This window comes from Argopecten irradians, chromosome 14 (genome assembly GCF_041381155.1).
Source record: "Argopecten irradians isolate NY chromosome 14, Ai_NY, whole genome shotgun sequence".
NCBI lineage: Eukaryota > Metazoa > Mollusca > Bivalvia > Pectinida > Pectinidae > Argopecten > Argopecten irradians.
The window spans coordinates 17,021,666-17,045,675 of NC_091147.1; the positions used below are offsets into that span (position 1 = coordinate 17,021,666).

At 34.5% G+C, this 24,010-nt stretch overlaps 1 protein-coding gene across 1 annotated transcript in view; it reads left to right on the top strand.

The window, feature by feature from the left end:
- Window positions 1-22,488, top strand: part of LOC138307065 (E3 ubiquitin-protein ligase TRIP12-like) — a 44,006-nt gene extending 21,518 nt beyond the window's left edge. Inside the window, exons 15-41 of the mRNA XM_069247692.1 lie at window positions 1,584-1,746; window positions 2,175-2,350; window positions 2,720-2,826; window positions 3,253-3,371; window positions 3,778-4,054; window positions 4,456-4,607; window positions 5,537-5,703; window positions 6,129-6,207; window positions 6,596-6,705; window positions 7,512-7,697; window positions 7,991-8,098; window positions 9,806-9,898; window positions 10,058-10,192; window positions 10,410-10,469; window positions 10,603-10,805; window positions 11,050-11,165; window positions 11,454-11,605; window positions 13,253-13,398; window positions 13,876-14,029; window positions 14,463-14,561; window positions 14,965-15,079; window positions 15,950-16,104; window positions 16,404-16,568; window positions 17,035-17,199; window positions 17,705-17,818; window positions 18,404-18,602; window positions 19,039-22,488. Coding sequence (XP_069103793.1) covers window positions 1,584-1,746; window positions 2,175-2,350; window positions 2,720-2,826; window positions 3,253-3,371; window positions 3,778-4,054; window positions 4,456-4,607; window positions 5,537-5,703; window positions 6,129-6,207; window positions 6,596-6,705; window positions 7,512-7,697; window positions 7,991-8,098; window positions 9,806-9,898; window positions 10,058-10,192; window positions 10,410-10,469; window positions 10,603-10,805; window positions 11,050-11,165; window positions 11,454-11,605; window positions 13,253-13,398; window positions 13,876-14,029; window positions 14,463-14,561; window positions 14,965-15,079; window positions 15,950-16,104; window positions 16,404-16,568; window positions 17,035-17,199; window positions 17,705-17,818; window positions 18,404-18,602; window positions 19,039-19,235 — 3,912 coding nt within the window. The 3' untranslated portion in view covers window positions 19,236-22,488. The remainder of the gene's footprint in view (window positions 1-1,583; window positions 1,747-2,174; window positions 2,351-2,719; window positions 2,827-3,252; window positions 3,372-3,777; window positions 4,055-4,455; window positions 4,608-5,536; window positions 5,704-6,128; window positions 6,208-6,595; window positions 6,706-7,511; window positions 7,698-7,990; window positions 8,099-9,805; window positions 9,899-10,057; window positions 10,193-10,409; window positions 10,470-10,602; window positions 10,806-11,049; window positions 11,166-11,453; window positions 11,606-13,252; window positions 13,399-13,875; window positions 14,030-14,462; window positions 14,562-14,964; window positions 15,080-15,949; window positions 16,105-16,403; window positions 16,569-17,034; window positions 17,200-17,704; window positions 17,819-18,403; window positions 18,603-19,038) is intronic.
- The last annotated feature ends 1,522 nt before the right edge of the window (window positions 22,489-24,010 follow it).

Consider the following 24,010-nt stretch of genomic DNA (forward strand, 5'->3'; position numbering starts at 1 on the left):
AACATCCTTGGGTGGAAGTGGGAACAGAACTTTGTATAAATTTTGACTCTGGTCCCCCAGGGGTCATGGAAGGGGCGGGGCCCATAGGGAAATAAGAGGTAAATCCTTTAATATCGCTACTAGTCATAGATAGTTCTGAATGGAATGTAACCAAATTTGGCCGCCGAACATCCTTGGTGGAGGGTGGAAACAGACCTAGTATAATTGGGTCCTTTTTAAGTCTGACGCCCCCTGGGGCAGTGAGGCTGGGACCCCAAAAGGGAAAATAGAGGTCAAACCAATAAATCATCTACTTATGTCTTAAGAGCTCTACAATGAAGTTGTAACCAAATTTGGCCACAATACATCCTTGGGGGAAGGGGAACAAACGTAGTATAAATATTCGGCTCTGATCCCCCAGGGGCAGAGGGCTGGGCCCCAATAGGGGGAAATAGAGGTAAATCCTTTGAATCACTCACTTGTCTAGAGTATCTGATGGAATGAACCAACAAATTATAGCCAACAACATCCTATGGGGAAGGAACAGTAACATTGTAAAAAAGTTTTATGGCTCTGGTCCCCCGTAGTGCAGGAGGGGCAGAGCCCCAATAGGGGCAAATAGAGGTAAATCCTTAAATCGCTACTAGCACAGATTTCAGTAATGTAATGTAACTAAATATTTGCCACAAAACATCCTTTGGGGATAAGGGGAACATAACTTGTATAAATATTGGCTCACATCATCCCCCGGTGTGCAGGAGGTGCAGGGCCCAATAGGGTACTTAAGTGTAAATCCTTTAAAATTCGCTTCTTATGTCATAGAGCTCTGAATGAATTGTAACCAAATTAGGCCACAATACATCTTTGGTGGAAGGGACCGAACTTGTATACATTTATGTGGGCTCTGGACCCCCGGGGCTATGTAGGGTCGGGGCCCAATAGGGGAAAAAGAGAAATCCATTTAAATCGGCTACTTGTAATAAGAGTATCTTCTACATGAATGTAACCAAAATCGGCCACAAACAACCTTGGGGAAGGGGAACAGAACTTGTGTAAATTTGACTCTGGACCCCAGGGGGCAGGAGGGGGCGGGCCCAATAGTAAATAGAGGTAAATCCTTTAAAACTGCTACAAAACATAGAGTTCTGAATGAATGTAAACCAAAAATTAGCCACAAACATCCTTGGTGGACGGGGAACAGTAACTTGTATAAATATTGGTGCTCTGACCCCCAGCGGGCATAGGGGTCGGGCCAATATTGGGAAATAGAGGTAATCCTTTAAATCGCTACATGTCATAGAGCTCATGAATGGAATGTGTAACCAAAATGGCCACAAACAACCGATTTGGAATGGAACAGCTCTTGCTCTGGTTTGTAGTAAAATTTTTAAAATTGTTTAGAGCTTTCATTTGCAAATTTGGAAACATGCATGGGGTGAAGGGGAACAAGAACTGTTGTGTACTGAAAGTTTTTTCAAAACAATTAGTCAAGACTGTCCATGAAGACAATCTATTAACAAAAAATTGAGTTTAGTAGCCTATAGAAATACAAAATATCTGTGAACCTCCATATGTCACAGAGCTGATGTATACTTTATTTTTAGGCTGCTCACATGGCTAGTGAAGATGAGGTGAGTCTGTCGACTATGGGCCGAGCCTACACACTTGACTTCAATTCTATGCAACAGATTAACGAGGACACAGGTACAGCCAGACCCGTTCAGAGAAAGGTCAACCCTTTTGTACCTACTTCCCAACCAGCCCCTGGTAAGTAGTCCTTATAAATTTTGTGTAGGACATTTGTGAATATGATAAAGTTAAAACCTTGTTTACTCAGAAACTTTGGTGTGTGGGGCAAACTTAATGTTATGCAAGTATTTAAGTGTGTGGGGGCAAACTTAATGTTATGCAAGTATTTAAGTATCAAGGGAAAATTTCATCCAGGGCCAATAAAATACTCAAAATTCAGTATGGTATTCTGCAAGGTCAAGTTAAAAATTCCAAATAAGAAGGAAAAAGATAATATGAAATTTCACCATATGATTGTACATAGTGGTGTCATAATCAGCTGAAAAAAGAAAAGAAAAAAATCTTTAACCTAAGAAAAGGCTAGAGCAGTTCATACAGAAATTTCAAAAAAACAGAAAATCATTTGTAATATTTTTATAGTAATGATATTATTTTCATATTTACAGCTACATCTCTGACCTCTTCCTCCTCCTCTTCTACATCCTCTGTTTCTTCCTCGCCCTCGGACCCTAACATTGAACGATGTGACTCACGCGCCGAGATACTAAAAGAAGACATGGCATTGGCCTCTGCGTTTATCCAAACGCTGTTTGCTGTTCTCTATGAAGTGTACAGCTCTTCCGTAAGTTTTGATTGATTCGATTAGATAATGAAGTAAATAAGAGATAGCGAAAGTAGGAAGAAAAAATAAAAGAAATAACAAGAGATGTACATTGAATATAATGAATATAGAATACTAGAAGGATCAATCAGAATTTGTACAGTTTTATACTTGTTAGGCTTAACTACTGCATGGTACGTTCTTCCTACACATTCAATTTCATGATTTGATTCAGTGAGTCCTAGCCTATGTTGGAACTAGATTGTACATTTAATGGCAAGTATTTCTACTCTTTGTGATTTATTAAAAAACACCCCATATATAATTTACTATTGATTAAGTTCATAGTGTAAAACCAGGTGCTCATTAAATGTATATATTGTTTTACAGGCTGGTCCTACAGTGAGACACAAATGTCTACAGACGTTGCTAAGGATGATATTTTATGCTGATGCTGACTTATTGAAAGAAATCCTGAAAACTCAACCTGTCTCAAGGTATTTATAATTATTATATGGACTGCTACTGCATACAAAGACAATCCCACATAACTTATTCCATTCCTCATACTAAATTTTACGAAGAAACAATGAAATCATAATGATTGTTATTACTATGAAAGTCTTTGAAAGTGGCAGCTTCCGTCATGCTTTTACATTGAGGAAATACAGGTAATATATCAACACTTGCAACATTAAAATGTCCATTATATAGTTTTGTCTTTTTACAAGAAACTTTTTTACGATTTTCAAGTATAAAGGTGTTTGTTATTCTATCTCAATCATTTTCAATCAGATTTCCTTTACTCCTCCACCAATGATCCCTGCTGTTACTAGAACATAAAACATGAACAAATATTTAGTCTTAAATGTTCAGAAATATGTGATTCCCACTCTAATCTGAGCCTGATGTTTGTGTTGTAGCCACATAGCAGCTATGATGGCTTCCCAGGATCTGAAAGTAGTGGTTGGAGCCATTCAAATGGCCGACATTCTCATGCAGAAATTGCCTGACATTTTCAGTGTATTCTTCAGAAGAGAAGGTGAGACTTTGACAATATGCTTTGGGAATTTTCAGTCAACATTTATAAAATGTAGAAACCTTAAGTTGTTTTAAGCTTTTCATGTTTAAGGGAGAGTGCTTGTGTTAATAATACCTTTTGTTCATTTCCCAATTGTCGCTTGAGATGAGAAGTATTAAATATTCAGATATAAGTAAAGAGAATTGCTTTTAGCAGTATCTATTGTCACAATGCAAAAAGAAGCTACAATGATTAGACAAAGCAGTAGAATATTCTGAAAATGTTTTATCATTTAGAAAATTTTGTTTAGTGCAAAAGTTACACAATAGTATCACATATTTTCTTTAGACAGAAACATTATATTCCTGTTTCTGAGTTGGATGCAAAAGTAAATTTTCTGCAGAGATTACTTATAAAACATTTGTAGGTGTGATGCACCAAATAAAGAAGCTGGCCGAGTCTGACCCATTGGCTGTGTCACCTGTTAAACCACCCTGCCCCCCAGAGAATCAACCCTCAGGGGCCGGCTCTGTCTCCAGTTCCCTTAGTAGTTTGAGCAGCTCAAGTACAGTGGGGTCTGGTAGCAGTATTTCCCACAGTTCTGAGTCCCTTGGGGGTAGAGATGCTGGTCTGAGCTCACATGACCTGGGAGGGGCTGCAATCCATTCCCCAGGGGAAGACCAATGCAGTAGTCCACCACAAATGTAAGTGGACATGTCAGTGTATCTACATTGATCTTTATTGTTCCTGTTGCAAGATATTATGAATGTGGCAATACATTTGGATGTCGATTTTGATATACCAAAATGATGTGAGTGAGTACTATATGCCATGGATTACTCCCACCTTCCAGTGATTGTGACGTCATATTTTGACAAAAAATTTCTGATATCACAATCATTTATATTATATATATTTATATATCATGAAACTTGCATATTCTTTTGTTTGTTCATATTCCAGATTTCCTGTGTGTGACAAGTCTGAATCATAAAATAATTTCCTAAAATTGAAGATAAAATACTTGTTGATGATTCTTTGCTCTAGGTGTCATTCTTGTTTAAAAATGGATAAAGTTTTCTTTATATATTTATATGACTTATAGGAGAATTAGTGATGTGCTGAAAAGAAAGAAACCACCTAAACGGTCACTAGGACGTAAAGGACGTAGTTCTGCGGAGGACTTACCTACAGATCTGGCCACCAAAACCACCACCCCTACATCAAGTCGGAGCTCTAGTAGGACAAAAGCTGCCAGTAATTTCATTTTCAAAAGTATTTGCATTTCCAACTTTGTCTATGTTGTCAAAGGTTTGCTAAGATCTTGAGGAGCATTATGTGTTAATAGTTGATTGTCAAGATAAATTTTATTGGAGGAGCATTGTGAGTGAAAATAAATCTTTTAGGTTTAATACCGAGACATCACAAGATGTTAAAGTGAACAGGTCGGGCAAGGATGGTTAAAGTCGGTAAAAATGGTGTCTGTGAAATCCAGTATGTAATTTCTTATGAAATGGAAAAATAAAATCTCTCCTCAAAATCTGTCTGCGTACGAAGAAATTGATTTAAAGTTTATGGAATTCTAAAACGTCCTCCCGGCTCACTATGTCCGTGGTTAAATTTCCACGCAGCCTCGCTTTCAATGCTGTTTCAACTTTTCTCTTTACCTTTAATGGTCAGAAACTGGGAAACTAAGCAGAACTTGACCGTCGTATTAATATGTGAGAACTTTTGGAGGTCAAAGGGACGCATTTAGACTGGTTTTCTTTGCCCGACTATTCATCCCTTTAATTCATATCATATTTGTCTTCCCTGATTCATTGTCTGTCTGGATTCTGAAAATAATACATTTTCATCTTATTCTCAGAACAAGTAAAATATTTCCATGAAACATCACAGAAACCTTCAGTTGCCAAATGTTAACATACATTATGAATTACATGATCATCACTCCAAAGAGCTTGAGGAATTGGATCATGATACATTATGTATGGCTAAATTGAGCAAAATTTAAACAAATTAACATCCAAAAGATACCCTGGTAATAGAATCAAATATATTCATAATTGGAAGAGACTTAAGGTCCTTTACCAAAACATATTAATTGATAACTCAAGGATGCAAACACTTCCTTAATGTCTCTTTCAAGTTATTAAAAATATTTATATTTGAATATTTCTTCAAAGGTAAAGAAGGGAAGTCCAGTGGGGCGAGTTCTAAGATGTCCTTCCTTCCGAGTCTGAACCCTCGTAGCTGGGGCAAAAGTTCTACAAGCTCTGATAGGCCTTCACTACCCAAAGGTGGCTTGTCTAAGACAGGGCAGCCGAGGGGACTCGCAAGCTTCTCTAGAAATGTAAGATTCTAATAATAAATTACCATAAAGGAAATGACCTCAACAACTTCAACTTATTTACGCAACAATTTAATTCCTCTTTTTCAGACCTATCAGCATTTTTGCAGAGTTTAATTTTGCACTTGACATCAAAAATTTATTTTTTCTTGTTCCTGAAATTTAAACATCTTTGCACCAATTTATTTTTGTGAGTTCTTATTGTTGCCTAAAATATGCAAAATTTAATCGCACATGAAAATAAGTTGGATTACAGTAATATGAAGATATGTAAGTCTTACTGTAATTTTTACTAATATGAAGATATGTAAGTCTTACTGTAGTATTTTTACTGACATTTCATTCTTGGAATATATTTAGATGTATTTATCTCTGAAGATATTTAGTTTTGAAAGTTTCTTTTAGCTGATTTGCTTTGTTGCTTGTAGGATTTGAGTGTCCAAAAGCAAATGAGCATTTCCAGCTCTGGTAACAAAGAGAAGGTGAAGACCTGGATTAAGGAACAAGGTGAGAGACCAAGAATTCATCTGGTGGATAATCTATCATTTAGATTGATTGTAATGTACTGTGGTAGTCCTTAACCCTGTCTATTTCAGCTTTATTGTATAGCATTTTCCTTCTTAATTATAGTAATTTAAATCTGTATTATATGGAAACCTGTCTATATTCATGATCAAATATGCTGATCCAGATAACATCCGATTTAAATATGTTATACTGTATTATTATATGAAAACACATATTTAACAATAGAAATGTTTTTATTTGAACTGTGTGGACACTGTGCTGATGTAGTAAATATGTTTGTTGTACTCTTTATGCTTAGGTGTACAGAGATATTGTTATGTTATTTTGTGTCTTTTAAGCAACATTGATAATTGATTCCTGTTTGCAGCAATTCGTTTCCTTGATCAGTACTTTAACTCTGAAAGCCAAGGAAGCAGTCACCCAGCACTAAATGTCCTTAACCGGCTGTGTACTGCTACAGAAAACCTGTCTGCTGAGGTAAGGAACTCAAACAAACCAGACATAATCAATCCCTAAATGTCTATAACCCAGGATGTGTTTTTCCTCTATCAGAGGATTTCCTCTAATTGAACAATATTTATGAAAAATCATGTGATCTGAAACATTATATTAAACATGAAATCATGTGATCTGAAACATTATAACATGAAATCATGTGATCTGAAACATTATAACATGACCTTTTTAAACACTAGTGAAGGTTTTCTCTCATTAGTCAAGATATTTCCTCCCTATGGTGATAGGATCAATCACATACCTGTTAACTGACTGTATTTTAATCCTATCATGATACACAACATAGGGTCATTGACTTGATTAGATATAGGTTGGCATACTGTAAACAGAATTATTTTGTCACAATCAAATTTTAGCACAAAAGCATTCTGAACAAGTTCAAAAGCACAATGAGGAATGTACCGATCACTATCTTAGCTATATAAACATGTAGATACTGCAGATGTGGAAATTTACATGAGGAGGTAATTTTCACTAAATATGGGAAGGCCTTTTCACCAAGAAAAATTTCCACTCGCATAAAGTTTGTTAATACATGTATATAAACTATATAGCTAAAAGTCTAAAGATGGATAGATCACAAAAATAACACAGACACGAAAAGTATATAATTAGCAAAATCATATTTTAGCACATCATTTCTGATGAAAAGTGTTATTAATGAAGATCACTGCTAGAATATGTATGTTTACAGTAACAGAGATCACAACTGTTCATATCATCCTACCGATGAGGTCATGCATGTAAACAGAGAATTTCTTTTACAGGAGGATTCTGGCATTGACTGCCTGAAGGCTATAGCTCAGATCATGAAAGAGAATGATGTGTCTCCATTTGAAATCATCCATAGTGGGCTTGTACAAAAGTTCCTTCAGTATCTCACCTCGACCACAGGAGAAGTTCCTCGTGATGTTAGGATTAGGCGCTTCCTCCATGTATTCCTTAACTGTCCTGTAAGTATACCTATACAATCCTTGTGATTCATTTTCCTTATATTGTATTCAATTGCTTATCATACTGCTTCCACTTCCAATGTACCTCATCCAGGCTATAATTATAATCGAACGTAAAAAGCTAACTTGAAAAAAATTCTTATCATGGAATCCTACACATCAAAGACAGTTGGTTTACAGCACGACTTGGCATCATGTATGAAATTTTCTGACTAGTATCTAGTTCAATAATTTGTTTTATGTTAAACAGACTTTGACTTTTTGTACAAAGATTTTGTTTTTATGTTTTACAGGCCCCTGATGTTTTGTACGTGAAGGAAACAAACTTTAACCTAGAAACCATTCCCTCATTGTGTGCTCTAGTCAGCAAGTTGATTGGATGTCTCCATCAACTTGAACAGGTGAGATTCTCCCATAATTCCCAATTTTATCATTATTTATAGCGGTGCTACCCCAACTGAGAACAACGCGTGTATATAAACCCCTACCGCTGATTTGTATTGATGTATTGAGTGAGTGTACTTTAGCCGTGTTATTTATAGACTCGAGTACTGTCAGCAAATCCTCAGGTAACTTAGTACTGGATGCTACGCTTGGGCCTCTCATCCAGTTGAACGAAACTGAAAGTTTATATGGGGTTAACATTTGAAAACAAAAACCATCAGGTTTTCAGATGATTCGGTCTTGTTATTAGCAAGCATGGACAGTAACGACATCAATGTGTTTTTTAGAAAGATGATTCCAGGTTTGTTGAAGTAAAGGCTGTGAATGAATGGCTAGTTAGCTTAACCGATCTGTATATCATCAACAATGCGTCTGTATCTACTTAAAAACAAAACAAATATTCTTCAAATTTCATCAACATTCACTTGACTAGTATGTCTTTATTTTAGATATTTTAACAAATCTTCATTTTTCTAGTAAAATTGCACATGAAACTCCTTATAAATCTAGCAATACTCATTACGTAGGGAACTGCCATACTGTTCCATGTCCCGACTGCAGGCCGTGTGAAAAAGTCAAAACACATGTGGGATTTATAAGATGAGGTCTAAACTGAATTAAATTTAGGATTTTCAATAAGTGGTTTGCAATAATATTACTGCAAAACTAACAAGCTACAAGGTAAGTGGCATTTTTAACCGTACTGTTATATATAATTAGCCATCAGATATTTCACTGTTTCAGTTACGGTGGCCAATAAAAGAAAACAAACACAATGCAACTATATTATGTTATTTCTTCTAAATACAACACTTCTTTGTGCAATTTGTCGGGCATTTATTATGAATTTTTTGCATTGAAATTATTACCTTTAGGCTTTATAACATCGATTTTGTGTTTACCCGGGCATCGTTTTCCCAAAAAAAATTTAAATGCCCAAAATATACTGATAGTAGATTTTTTTCAGCATTTTCAGCCCTAGAAAAATACATGTGTAAAGTACACTGGTGTGTAAGTTACACAAGTTTTTACGGTATTGTATTTGTAACAATTACGATTGTGTTTATTGAAATATTAAAGTGTAACTCGTAGAAGTGGTGGTACAACTAATGTAGCCAGAGCCACCGTGATTTACCTGTGGATTTGGCGAAAGTACTGGTCTATAAATAACACGGCTACTGTACACTCATTCAATACATTGATACAAGTCAGCGGTAGAGAGGTAGGGGTTTATATACACCCATCGTTCTCAGTTGGGGTAGCACCGCTGTAATAGGTATACTCAGCTATCAGTCTCCCTGTTTAGCAATATATATGATTTATGTAAGAAGTTTTCTTATATGTAGTTTGCAGATTTTGATTAACAAATGTATGAGATTTAGGATTTAAACGGAAAATAATCATTTAACCAATAAAACTTAAATAAGAAGAATTAGCTTCCAAAGTGTGTGTGCAGGGGAAAAAAACCCATTTACCTATCATATTTTTTGGAAAAAAGCATAACTAATTTTGTGTTTAATGAAATAATCTGTAGCTAAATAAAATTTGTTAAAAGGAAGTTAAATTAGCATACTAGCAAGCTGAACAATTGTATTAGTGGTAATTTGAATGTTAATTAATCTTGTGTGATTTGTCACTAAAAAGTGTTTTGTTTGTGTTTACAGTTTCAGGTCAAAGTCCATGACCTGCCAGGAGGAAGTACGTCCAGTGGACGAGGCTCTAACGCCCTTCGCTTCTTTAATACACACCAACTAAAGGTATGTTCAAAGAATATCAGTTCTGAGCTTCAAGTTCTTGCCTAATTGCTATTGATGATTTATATGTTTAGTTTTAATTTACAAATGAAATCATTAATATTGATTTAATTGATATTGAATTAAGAAGCCCTATCATAAAATAAATGTTTTCTGTTACAGTGTAATCTACAGCGTCACCCCTCCTGTACCTCACTGAGACAGTGGAAGGGCGGCCCTGTGAAAATTGACCCACTAGCCTTAGTCCAGGCTATTGAGAGATATCTAGTTATCCGTGGTTATGGCAGATTAAAACCGGTAGGTATAGTGATTATTGAGTTTTAATTGCTGTGCGATACTGATGTCCTATCTCCAATGATTGTTGTAAATCAATAAAATGCTACTTTTGAATATCCAACAAAATAATTGGTTTTCAGAGATTTTATTTCAGAAAACTACTGAAGTGATTGTTTTATAATTAAAACTTGGCAATAGATTAAGATTATCATAAAAAAAAAAAAATTTCTTTTCAAAGGATGGAGAAGATGATATCAGTGATGACGATAATTCAGATGATGATGTAGACGATACAATGGTATGTATGATTTTTCTGAATTCCGTTATATGACCAGTCCTTAAATGATTATACCTCATGCTACAACAACCGACCTTATAAACCAAACTGTTCATTGATATGTAATGATTCTGACATGGTTGGAATATTTCAGGCTGCAGTGTTCATCAGCCAGGGCACAGCTCGACACAAACTTGAGTTTATGATTGGAGAACGAGTTCTACCGTACAACATGACAGTGTACCAGGCTATTAAGAACTACAGTAACCCAGGGGAGAAGGATAGTAGTGAGACAGATACAGACACAGAAAACCCAGTTGGTCACGCCAGTATCTGGGTACAAACACACACTATCTGGTACGCTTTTATTTTCAACTCAGGAGAAATTTCTTTGAACATAATGAAATTCAATGAAGTTCAATAAAATGTATATGTAAATGTATTCATATATAATTTATATATAATTTCACACATAACCTTTTAACAATAGATGTCAGTAATTTATATTGGAGAATTAATATTAATGCTTTTTGAAATAGCATTACAAGTCATTGGTATTTTCTTATGGTATTTTCTTAATGAAATCTGTCTCTTTTGACAGGTATCGTCAGGCAACAGAGCAAGAGGAAGGGATGGCCACAAGTCCAAAGAAAACGCGTCCGGAAATCAAAGGTCCTAAAGCCTCAAATAGGAAGAAAGTGGACGAACTGTGGACAGGTATTTATTTTAATATCTAAACATCCTTTACATCTATGTCTAGTTTCAGTATTGAACTGTCAGTTTTTATGAGATTTAACTAACTTTAGTGAACTTGTAAGCAATTATCACTGAAATAAGATAGGATGAAATTGAGTTGCATTTGTCTTTGTACCAGACATATACATATTACAAATCTGCTTGGATACATAAAAGTTTTAGGACTGTTTTAAAAACTTTTGGTTGCAGAAAACTTGCTGCATAAATCTGTTCTGTTATTAGAGTAACACATTTTAAATCTTGTTACAGAGGGTCATTGTCCGATGATGGTTCCTGTATTGAATGCATACCTCACAGACAAACTTCCTGCCTTCGTCACGGTAACAGATGCCTCTGTAGACGTCATCGCCCTGCTACGAATTCTACATGCATTCAACCGATACTGGTCTACCATGTATGAGGTAAAAATAACTGTTGGATTTTATTTACCTGACTTTAAATGATGGGGTTTATAGTGCTGCACATGTTTATTCCATCCAATCTGTCAAAGTTTTTTTTTCCAGACATTTCTAGTTATGTTTGTAGTTTGGAGCTCCACTGCTGACAAATGGTATTTTTTCTCAATACGAAACAGGAGCAGACAAAATAGTATTATTCTTCGGTTACAAAAGTTACTTACTTTACACCATTACCACCATTTGAAAAGTTTTAGCTTCTTATCTTTACTTCAATAAAAAAATATTTCAATAAAAAAATATTAAAAATAATTAATTGCAACCGGAAAAAAATCTGTGGCACTATATGTCCAATATGAAATGAAGTACTGATTGTACATGCACCAAAAGCATTATGAATTATTTTATATAATTTTTTGTGTTAATGAAACATATATATACATGATTAAACACCAATTATTGTTCAAATGACGGGTATCGTTTTTACTCTGTCAGAGGTTGAGCATCTATAGAATATTGAATTTAAATTTATTCTTATTACAGTGGAACTTCCCTAAACCGATCATGGTCAGTGCATAGAATATCGGCCGGTTTAGAGAGGGTTCGGTTTGGAGAAGTGAACCGAATATCGATCGATTTAATCGATCGGAAGTCGTTTTCTACACTGTATTGTACCGCATGTATGCCTAGTGTTCGTTATAAACCACTGATATTGATTGCTAATGTGAATGTTATCACAAAAGAGAAAATCATACGTTTAAAAGGAATCGATTACAACAATCTTGACTTTGTTACCGCTTAAAAACGTAGTTTAGTTAGTTAGTTGTGTGAATGTTTACTTGGGATCGTTTCTTCTCGCTATGTAACTAATCAAATTAAATATGGGCTAATCGCACGATGAGGCATGTCGAAGAATCAATTATATGACATAGTCATTTTCTAAAACAATATATGGCTTCGGCTTCTTCATACAGATAACTTACATTATCCGACAACTACACATGTAAATAATAACCTGTGTGAGACTCTCAAAATTGAATAGGAAACTTTCTCTTTATTACTATATAGCTAAACAAACCGCGTGCATGTGGTTGACCTTTGTTAAATATCTAAACAATAGACATGATTAAATAATCACACCACCATCTCAGGTATAATTATCGTGTACATATACCTATAGCCTTCACATCTGTATGCATGCCCCAGAACATGGCATGCGATAATTATGGATACAGGTACATGTGTATTTCACGGCCAGTTGATCAGACCTCAATGCAATCTATCGGTGTCGCTCAGGTAAGGCCGGTTTTCAGAAGTATATTTTAGTTACATTTGACTATTCCGATCTCAAAATCGGTCCGGTATTCGGAATTGGGAGGGATCGGTTTTGGGAAGTTTTGTTTACTATTAAAAAAGAGGAATTCATTCAATACATGACATCCATGTTCGGTTTCTAGAGGTGATCGGTTTTGAGAAGGTTCGGTTTCAGGAAGTTACACTGTACTAGATAATTAGAATAACCACTTTTTTAATTTCTGAATACTCATCATTTGTGCAGTATAAAATCTTCAGATTTTGACTGTGACAGCTACCCCAGTTTTTTAATACTCTCCAAGTCAAGTTTGACTAAACAGCTCTATATTTGTTTTGAAGGTGATGTTTGCCAGTAAACCTATCCTTCCCTTCACTGATTTCCTGAGTTCTAAGCTCACAGCCAAAGCCAACCGTCAGTTACAGGACCCCTTAGTTATAATGACAGGAAACCTACCATGCTGGCTAGCAGAGATAGCTGCTGCTGCGTAAGTGTTGATCAATCTCTCGGGTAGAACAATTTTGTAACTTTGTATCTTTAGATTTTCCAGAAATTTTACAATGGAAGCAGTCCCAATATTCAATATTTACATATTTTACAGACCTTTCCTGTTTCCATTTGAGACAAAACAGTTGCTGTTTTGAAATAGAGGTCTAGCTATTTACATATGTTTTACTTTGGACCTTGAACCTTTTTGAGTTTTCCTGTTCCCATTTTAGAGAGATTAGTCTCATTTGTTCCAAAAACAGTCAAGCCATACATTAATTTTTTGCAGACCTTTCCTGTTTCCATTTGAGATGAGAGTGTTATTGTTCTATGTTTATAAAATCCTAGTTATACTAAAGTATAATAATTATGTTCTTTAGACCTTTCCTGTTCCCGTTTGAGATGAGAGACTGTAACTGTTCTATGTTGATAGAATCCTAGGTATACTGAAGTATAATATAATAATTATGTTTTTTAGACCTTTCCTGTTCCCGTTTGAGACAAGACAGTTACTGTTTTATGCCACCACATTTGACCGCGACCGAGCCTTGATGCGTCTACAGGACAATTCAGGGGATACCAGTACAAACGACAGCAGTGAACGTGTGGCGCCTAGACTAGACCGCAGAAGGGTGAGTGGACTGTCAATTGTCTTAGTCGACAAGCCTTTGATGGTTGTCTGTGTATAATGTTCAAAAGACCCTATACTGTAGTGATTCAAATTTTGGATTTGATATGAAGTTACATCAAAGGAAACCTTTATATAATCTGAATAGTGAGGGACTTGACAAAAAAAGAAGATAAAATGTATTTGATTCTAGCACTTTATATTTGTTGCTCATGTTTGTAAAAAGGTGTTCGTTAGATTATTTTCCAAATTTTGCAAGTAGATTCTTCCTTGAATATATTCAGTTGAATGTACTTTTGTTATAATCAAAAGATACTAACAACTGATAGCAAAAAGGAGAGATACAGAATAAAGTATATTTAGAACCGGGTAGTAAGATGAAGCACCATGCTTAAAGATATGTGAATGTAATAATTTCATGTTGATTTGTTACACAGCGACTGGTTACGCGATCTGATCTCCTTAAGCAAGCTGACAAAGTTATGGAAGATCTAGGTAACTCCAGAGCTCTATTGGAGATCCAGTATGAAAATGAGGTTTGTAATTCTGATATATTTACCAATTCTAAATATTTTTCATTGAAAACTATTTCACTACTAAAAATTTAACCTGTCATTTGAATCGATATACATGTACTTTAAACCAACTTATTTTCACAGCTATTTGATTTTGAGTAAATTATCATTTACCATTAGCAAAATCAAAATATGACATCACAACCCCATTAGGTGGAACTTTTCGATGTTAAATCATATTTTTCTCACATTGTTTTGGTATCTTTTTGGTATAAATTTGCTAACTACTTGGGGTATAGGCAAACCTTACATCATAGCTTTGTTTTCATAGGATGGGTCCAAAAGTCATATTTCAATGCTTTGTTTTCATAGGATGGTACTGGGTTGGGTCCAAAAGTCATATTTCAATGCTTTGTTTTTATAGGTGGGTACTGGGTTAGGTCCAACTCTGGAGTTTTATGCTCTTGTTTCCAAAGAGCTACAAAAAGGAGAATATGAGATGTGGCGAGGTGAAGTGGTTAAGGATGTGGACAGTGAAGGTAAAATACATATAATATTTTCAAGTAAAAGAAACACTTTTAAAAAGATAGCAGGAAGATTGTATCAATTCCTTTCCTTTCTTTATAACTAAGTATTTACTTTCATTGTTTGTGTTAATTGTTATCATTGTTTCTGTGTACCTCATATGAGGCAAGGAAGTAATCGTTACAGTGTAAACAAAATAGATTGTTAAATTTTCAAGGCATACATCCTACTCATACACACACCACCTTAAAAGGCCTTAGCTTTTAATAAGATAATATGCATTTCTGAAATTCTATTTCATTTTCTTAATTTTGGAAAAAAAAATGTACATTGTAGATGCAAACATTTCATGCAATAAAATATATATTGTTAACATTAAAGATGCTCCACCGGTGATAAATGGTAATTTTTCACTATCAAAAACCGGAGCAGACGATTTAGTATTTTTCTTCAGTTACAAAAGTTACTTACTTTACACCACTAGCACCATTGAAAAGTTTGAGCTTCTAATTTCACTTCAAGTTAAAAACATGAAATAAATTAATTGCATCCCAAAAAAATTCTGTGTCACTATATCCTATATGGAATGAAGTACTGATTGAGCATGCACCAAAGGCAAAATAAATTATTTCATATTATTTTTTGTGTTAATTAGACATATATATATATATGCACAATTAAACACCAATTATTGTTCAAATGATGAATATCATTTATGCTATGTCGGCGGTGGAGCATCTTTAAGGATTGCATAAGCTGTAAAGTTTTGCAAGAAGATATATCAATATATAAGTATTCATTTGATAAGTGTTCAATGTAAAGCTTTCATTATAATACAGTATATGTCATGATCTGTATGTTTAAAGTCATTTGAATGTTTTCAGGTAAAGAAACAGGAGAGGAATATTTCCATGCTAACTGTGGACTTTTCCCTCTGCCACTTGCTCGTAACGCTAAAGCTGCAGTGGTTACCAAGCTGAAAAACAAATTCAAACTTCTAGGAAAGTTTATGGCAAAGGCTATGATGGACTCAAGAATGGTAAGAATCTCAAATGGTTACTCTGAATAAAGAAAATATTTTGTTTTGATTTTTGCTTTAGGATCAAATCTTATTTATAGATTTTTTCTGCAGGAAAATTCATATTGTGGATAGGCAAGTACCACATAGCTACTTGTTTTCATGTGAATGAGATGTTCCTTATATGATTACAAATATTTGACAAGTGAGATATTGAAAAATGGTTGAATGTACCCTGAAAGCCTGATTACAAAAATTTAAAACCACTGAAATTTTTTTCTTTCTATATATTTCATTGTATTGTACTTTCATCCTGACAGCTTGACATTCCGTTGAGTCTGGTTTTCTACAAATGGATGCTGGGACAAGAACACAGCCTCACCTCCAGTGACCTGCAATATGTAGATCCTGTGGTGGCCAAGTCTTTCAGACAACTCGAAGATGTCGTGCGACAGAAACAACGTATCTTAGCCGACAAATCTCATGTAAGACAAGTTTAGATGTCTTCAATATAACCAAAATAATAAGGGGGGAGGGAGGGACATTTATCATTATCAATGGCCATCTAATACTGCACTGTGGTTCTCACAAATGGCGTTGACGAAGTAGAATTGTTCCATATTCTGTTGACAGTGACTTAATATTTTAACATATTGGTGTCACATTCATCAGAAGTTGGGATTACCGGTAGCCATATTTGGTTCAGGTCATTTTCTGCTGATCATAGTATCTCGAAACTTGAGTATTATTTCACATTTCATTTAGATTTCATATGAGTCAAGCCATACATATTGTACAGTCGTATTGCATTTAATATTGGTAAAAATCAAAGCTTAATTTTTTGGAGAGTCTGCCTAAATTCTTACACACACTTTTTTTAAAATATTGAAAATAAAACAGTGATATATATGAAAAATATTGAGGACTTGACTGATAATGTTTATCTTCTAGACAAAAGAGAGCAGACAGCTGGCCCTAGACAATGTAACAATGGAGGGTTGTAGTATAGACGACCTGGCTCTCGACCTTACTCTTCCTGGTGCAGCCAACATTGAATTGAAGAAGGGTGGAAAGGACATTCCTGTTACCCTGGACAATCTAGAGGAATACTTACAGGTCGGTTTTCTCTCACTGACACTACATCATATGCTTATCTGGTTAAGCTGACAATGCAAGTTAGAAAGCAACAATTGAGATTGCAAGAAATAAAGTATCAAATATAAAAAAAATGTTTATAAGACATTCCCCTATAAAAGGTATGACTCAGTGTTTGACTGAACACGTGTGTAGCGATTCACTTGCTGTATTTAGGAGTCAGTAAGTGCTTTGGAGTCCAGAATATTAAATATGGCTGCCTTGGACACCAGAGGGGAATGTATCAAAAACAATTTTTATACTGGAATCAGCTTGGCAGTGTGTCCTTAGAAATTAGAAAATTGTTTGGACAACTATTAAACTAGTGGATCAATTTCAATGAGAAATTTGGCAGTATGGAAACAAAGTTTCTCATATTAACTGTACATAAAAGGATTATGAAATAGGGTCGTAGGATATATGTGATGAATTTGTATAAAAAACATACATACCACTGTTAATATTGGCCATGGTTTTGTTTCTACAGTTAGTGGTACACTGGAGTTTAGTCGAGAGTGTCTCCAGACAGTTTGAGGCCTTCAGGGAGGGATTTGAATCTATATTTCCCCTTAGTACACTACAGAGCTTTTATCCTGAGGAGGTAGGTATCAAACCTTGTTATCTCAAAGTCAGCAAATAAAACCTTGTTATCTCAAAGTCGGCAAATTAAACCTTGTTATCTCAAAGTCAGCAAATTAAACCTTGTTATCTCAAAGTCAGCAAATTAAACCTTGTTATCTCAAAGCTGACTGGTTAAAGTTTTATATATCAATGTTTTAGTTAAAGTCAGGACCAACGGATTACTGTAACATATGGGAAGTCTAGTGGGAGTTCAAGATTTAACTGTGGTGTCATTTTAAATCTAGCTTTGAAGAAAAATTTTATCTGACTTGTCTGTGTAAGTTAATAATCCAAATTTGGCTTCCTGTTAAAGGAACAACCAGTCAGCTGACTGTTGGTAAATTAAAAGTAATTTGTTTCATGTATAAATCCCGACCTACAGATTCAAGTTTTAGAAGTCTTTGTCAAGGCTCGTCTGAAAACAACATAACTTACCTGGTCGGTTAATATTTCATTAATGATAATGGCCCAGGTGTACCCTGATAATCATTACAGGCAGGACTTGATTTAGATATAAAATGACATTTTGGCTGAATGTATGTAAATGTATTATTTCACTACCTAGCTGGAACAGCTATTCTGTGGGAACGCTACAGACACATGGGATGTTAAGATGTTAATGGAAAGCTGTCGTTCCGACCACGGATACACACACGATAGCCGTGCTGTCAAGTTCCTGTTTGAGGTGCTTAGTTCATATGATGGAATGGAACAGAGGAAATTCCTCCAGTTTGTTACTGGATCTCCACGCCTTCCAGTCGGAGGTGAGTCATATATCAGATATAGAGGATTGTACATGAGTGTCTATGTAATATGAAATTTATTAAAGGAGTTCATTAATTTGATGTGTCATGAGCTTGTAGGTGAGTGAAATATCAAATTATGTAACAAGTTCGATAAATTTCACATTATGTAGCAATGAGTGTAAGATTCTATTTATCACATAACTAGTATTTGTACTTATTTAGCATACTTAGAGTAAACTGAATTTTGGGTTATTAATTTGCAGACGTTCATTAATTACTATATAAAGGACATCTGTACAGAAAAATGAATATTATAATCATATATAAGTGCAAAATTCTTCGTGAAAAAAAAAAAAAAGACACTGTAGTTTTATGCGCTGTATATATCTGATTTTCTATCCAACTATTATGAAATGATTTTGTGTTCACCAATATCTCATTTTCTTCATTACAGGATTCAGGAGTCTAAATCCACCACTTACTGTTGTTAGAAAGACATTCGAAGCCTCGGAAAATGCAGACAATTTCTTGCCCTCTGTGATGACGTGTGTGAACTATCTAAAATTACCAGACTATTCCTCGGTAGAGATCATGCGTGAAAAACTTTACCTGGCCACAAAGGAGGGCCAGTTATCCTTTCACCTGTCCTAACGGTGCGCTTGTAGGAAAATTCTGTGGGAGACACATACAGTCTTCTCTGTGGCTGAGAACCAGGGCATCTTTTCCTTGATGAAATATTATATAGCTGGATATACATGGTCTTAATAATCCTGGAGATTCAGAATTAGGTATATATTGTCTCTGCACAGTCAACACATGTAGGGGGAAATGTTGGTTCTAACTGGTGATACACAATGGATTCTAAGTTTGAGGATAGCAAGTGTCAGTATTACACTTTTGATTGGTCCGTCCTATAAATCACTAGAGTTATGGACCTAAGACGCTTTCCCATGGCAATGATATGTCTAGGTCATGTTCCAATTGTTCTTTACAAGATCAAATTTATGATAGGTCGTAACACTGCTACAAGAAGTAGGAAACTTCTTGAGAAGAATTCAAGTCACAATGCACAATTGAAAGAAGCATTCTTGAACTTCATTTCTGGAGTTTTTCTTCAACCAAACGACAGATGGATAGTGTAAAATTTGTAGCTGTAAAAAATGACTGGATAGTCCAAAAATGTTCAAACTGGTAATGTGAGGACAGTGCATTTTAGGTGTATTAGAGACTGATTGTACTCAAAGCTAAAATAAAAAGGTCTAATAGTCTGGCTTCAGTGCCACATTATGATTATGTAAAAACATATGTGAACATCTTTTTCCTTTGCATTGTCGATAGGGTTTAAGTGTAAAATTATAAGCAGGTTTTGTATGATTTGCAAGAAAAGGTCCCAGACTTCTTGTGTATTTAAAAGTAATTGCTATTTATGAGAATAGAAACCCACTTTTATATTTAAGATTATGATTTTCAATGAAAGTTATCAATAAAATGTTGATGTAGGACATTGATTTATGTCGGAGGGTCAATAGAAGGATTTGTTGGCCTTCATGACATTGTCTGACTGTTGATAACAATGTTATTTTAGTGTGACTTTTATTTTACGAGATGTTTTGTGACCTTGATGTGTCATTATGTCAATGATATATCAAAGATCTGGATAACATTGTGTGTGTGTGTGTGTGTGTGTGATGAGTTATTACAATACAAACACAAAGTTGGATAACTCTCCAACAAAGGGAGATAACCCCCATCCTGATGTCTGTGGTTCTCAGTCTGGCCCACCCATTAAACATTGGTGTCCAATTAGTTTTTCCTTCATATGTAGAACTGGTATCATGGTAGTTCACATTTGTGTAAGGATTTATTTTTGAATGTTCAACACCAGAGGATTTTTACAAAACATCTTCCTATATTAATTGTTAAAAATAATGTTTGTTTATGCCATAATTTGGTGCAAATTTCCTGTGCTGAACTGTATGGTACAATGGTAATGCATCTTTAGGTAATGTCTCTTGGTTTTTTGCAATCAAATTTCATGTAAAAACCCAAATAGTCCATATTCCTTAATTCCTTCCAGGCGACCATATCTTCATCAGTTCTGGTCCATCACAATTTTTACATGTTACTAAACAGGTGTATCATTGTTATTTTGATAATTGAAATAAAACTGGAGTGAAAGTATTAAAATTTAATTGCTCATTGCATAAATTAAAAGTATTTTTCTCAGATCATTTTAGTGTGATAAAGAAAACATTGATGCAGTAGTGGTAAAAGATAATTTGTTTCTTCTTAATGTCAAATTGAATATCTAAAAAAAGTATTTACATTTTAAATTTTATCAGATTACTTGCTTTGAATACCAAGAAAGAAATTAATTATATAAGCAGATTATGTTATTATTTGTTCATAATAAGGCATATTATTCCATTACCAGGTTAGTGGTATCTGAAACTTATTAAAATGTTTATCACCACACAAAACTTGAATGTGAATGCAGTCCATCTTATTTCATTGTAAATGTAGCACATCTTGTGATGGGAGCTTGAATCTTGCAGCAATGAAAGTTATTTTGAATATAACCTCATTGGCTAAGTTCCTTGATATCATTACAGAACATATGAACCTGATTTTATAATATTTAACAATTCAATACATAAAGACGTGTCTTGATTTGTATGAAATTTAAAGCCTACATAATTCCCTGATTTTCTGTTCTGTTTGTTATTTAAACGGTAGTTTTATAATGGCATAGTTTGAGAAAAAATAGACTAAATACATTTAATTTTTGTTATGCTTTGTGAAACTGAGTCCACAAACATTGAATCTGCTACACTACTGAGTGGGGTTATGGAGTTCTCTGACAAAGCCTAAAGATGATGTTTGTGGGTTGAGGATTCACAGACAAAGCCTAACAGTATTGCTGCATATAGCTATACTGTGTAAAATGGAATGTGATATTTTGTTACTGGGGTAATATGTATCATTATTATTGTATAGGATTTTTTGTTTGTTTTTTGTTTATTTTAATGTGGTATATCATTCTCCATACTGCCAATGTTAATTGATAGTTTCTTCTAGGTATATGTATTTTATTACTCGAGTCAGTGATGTGCATTTGTTTTTGTAATTTCTTTAATATTTCATTTGTATGATGCTAATGCATTGTCTTCATTTAAACCTGTACCAGTGTAAGTACCTGATCTTAAATAATTGACATATTTGTTAGAATAATAAATTTATCTCCGATACTAAAATAATGTGACAAAAATAATTATAAATCTGGAGATTTGATTTTTTTTATGTGGACATTTTCCCCTTTGTACTCCAGGCACATAAGAGTTGTTTGCAGAAGTTGAAATAATTGATTCCTTTTTTTTGTTGTCTGATGATTAAATATCCGATCTTCATGGGTTTCATAATGTGTGATTACATTGGATTAATTTAAGGAAGATTTTAGTGATTATAGTTGACTGATAATAATTGTTCGGGTGACTAAGCTGTGATGCTTTAATGCTTTTACACTACACTACTTGAATTTCTACCACTTTTTGAATAATATGGAGTTTAAATGAAGACAACAAAGCTTATAAAGGATGGTTGTGAATTTGACGCGAATGAATAGCAATGGGGAATTTGCTTTACATGTATAACATTACATCAATGATATTATCATTGCTCTGAGATATAGACTCTAATTACCGAGGTAAGAATATGCTTCCTCCATTACAAACATTTTTGATGCTAGGCATTATTGCACTGACTTTAACCTGGAATCATTTACTAAGAGTCACTGAGAGAGATATGTTAGTCTTTTGTTTGTTGATGTGTGAAAGAAAATGAAAAACACTTGGAAAGAGAATGAGAAAAAATGTCAGTAGAGATGAATAAAGGTTTCACAACAGTATTTATTGTTTTTGTTGTCTCTTTACACCAAAGATTGACAAATGTAGGATATTTATCAGATATCTACTTTCATACCTTTGAAAATTTTACTGTAAAACAGCAGAAACGGAAGAAAATAATCTTCATGACAGCCAATGTCATTTACATTTATATAAGAACTTGCCAGGTTCAAGAGGTAGTGGAATTTTAAGCTTGAGTGCCTAGATAAAAAAAACAGACCTACCATCAGTACATGTTAATTCCGTCTTGTGGGTTTCAAATTTATTGCCCAGAGGTTGAGGGCTAGTGGTAATGTCAGGATATCTTTTTCAAGATAAAAAATCATTTAATTTTCCCAGGGGGTTTGGTTCCCCACAAAACCAAAAAGTGTAAAAGTAATTACATTAGGTACTGGATCAAATACTTTGGTAAACTTTTCGTACTTCATTGTATCCTTAAACAGAAAATACAGTATATAGTTTCACACAGACAAGGTATTCTGTTATCCTCAAGATTCCAGAGGTTACTTTAACTGTCACAATATCCACTCATGAACTTTATCACAGCAAAACTGAAGGCAGTTCAGGAGAAAAAAAACTGACCAATGACAGGCCTGCAAAGACTTCCTTTGATATTACACAGAGAGTGTCGACCACTTTGAAAGAACTACACTATCTCACCTGTTGTTGCACAGGGAGCCTTCAGTTTTGACATAGGAGATGATAGTAACAACAGTGATAGTAACCCCCTGGAGTACAAGGATGATACTCAGCTGGAATACTTAGTCAAACTTACAATTTCTCAAACATTTTAAATTATAATGAATATTGCTGTCATATAGTATGATTATCCCTGCTCTGCAGGTTAAAGCAAGGGCAATGCAAGTTAAAAAGAATGCATTTGAAATTTCAAAAAAATGTAATGATCGAAATACTAAAAAAAATGATTAAGTAATTACCTACACCAGATACTGTATCTATTATCCTGGCACACATATTTGTACTCTATGCCTACCCCTGGACTAAATAATAGGCAGCAAAACTGAAGGTGCTGTGTTCATGATAAAAAATCTGACCAATGACAGGCCTGCAGAGACTCCCTTCGATAATTACACAGTATGAATAAACTTCAAAGAACCAAAGTGTGTCTCATCTGTTGTCGCACGCAGAGCCTTCAGTTTTGCTATGGCATAGAAGTGGATATAACAATAGTGATAGTAGGCTCAAAAGACCGAAACATGTGTCGTCTATAGAGCTACAATTGGTGCCTATTACTGCTATTGGAGCAAATTAATGATTATCCAAACCATTTTAAAAAGTCTGCATGCATATTATCGTACTGGTTTTACTTTAGTTAATTGATTACAAACTAGATAATAAAACTGAACTCTGTAAAATAAATTCACAGAGAGACATTATTTTTTTTACATATAAATGTGAAGGTCTTTTCGAAGGAAAAGTATACGGCAAGTCTACAAATTGTGAATTTGATGTCTTGTGATTGATGCGATGGATATTAAGAATGATTGCTTTGTTTTTTTTTGG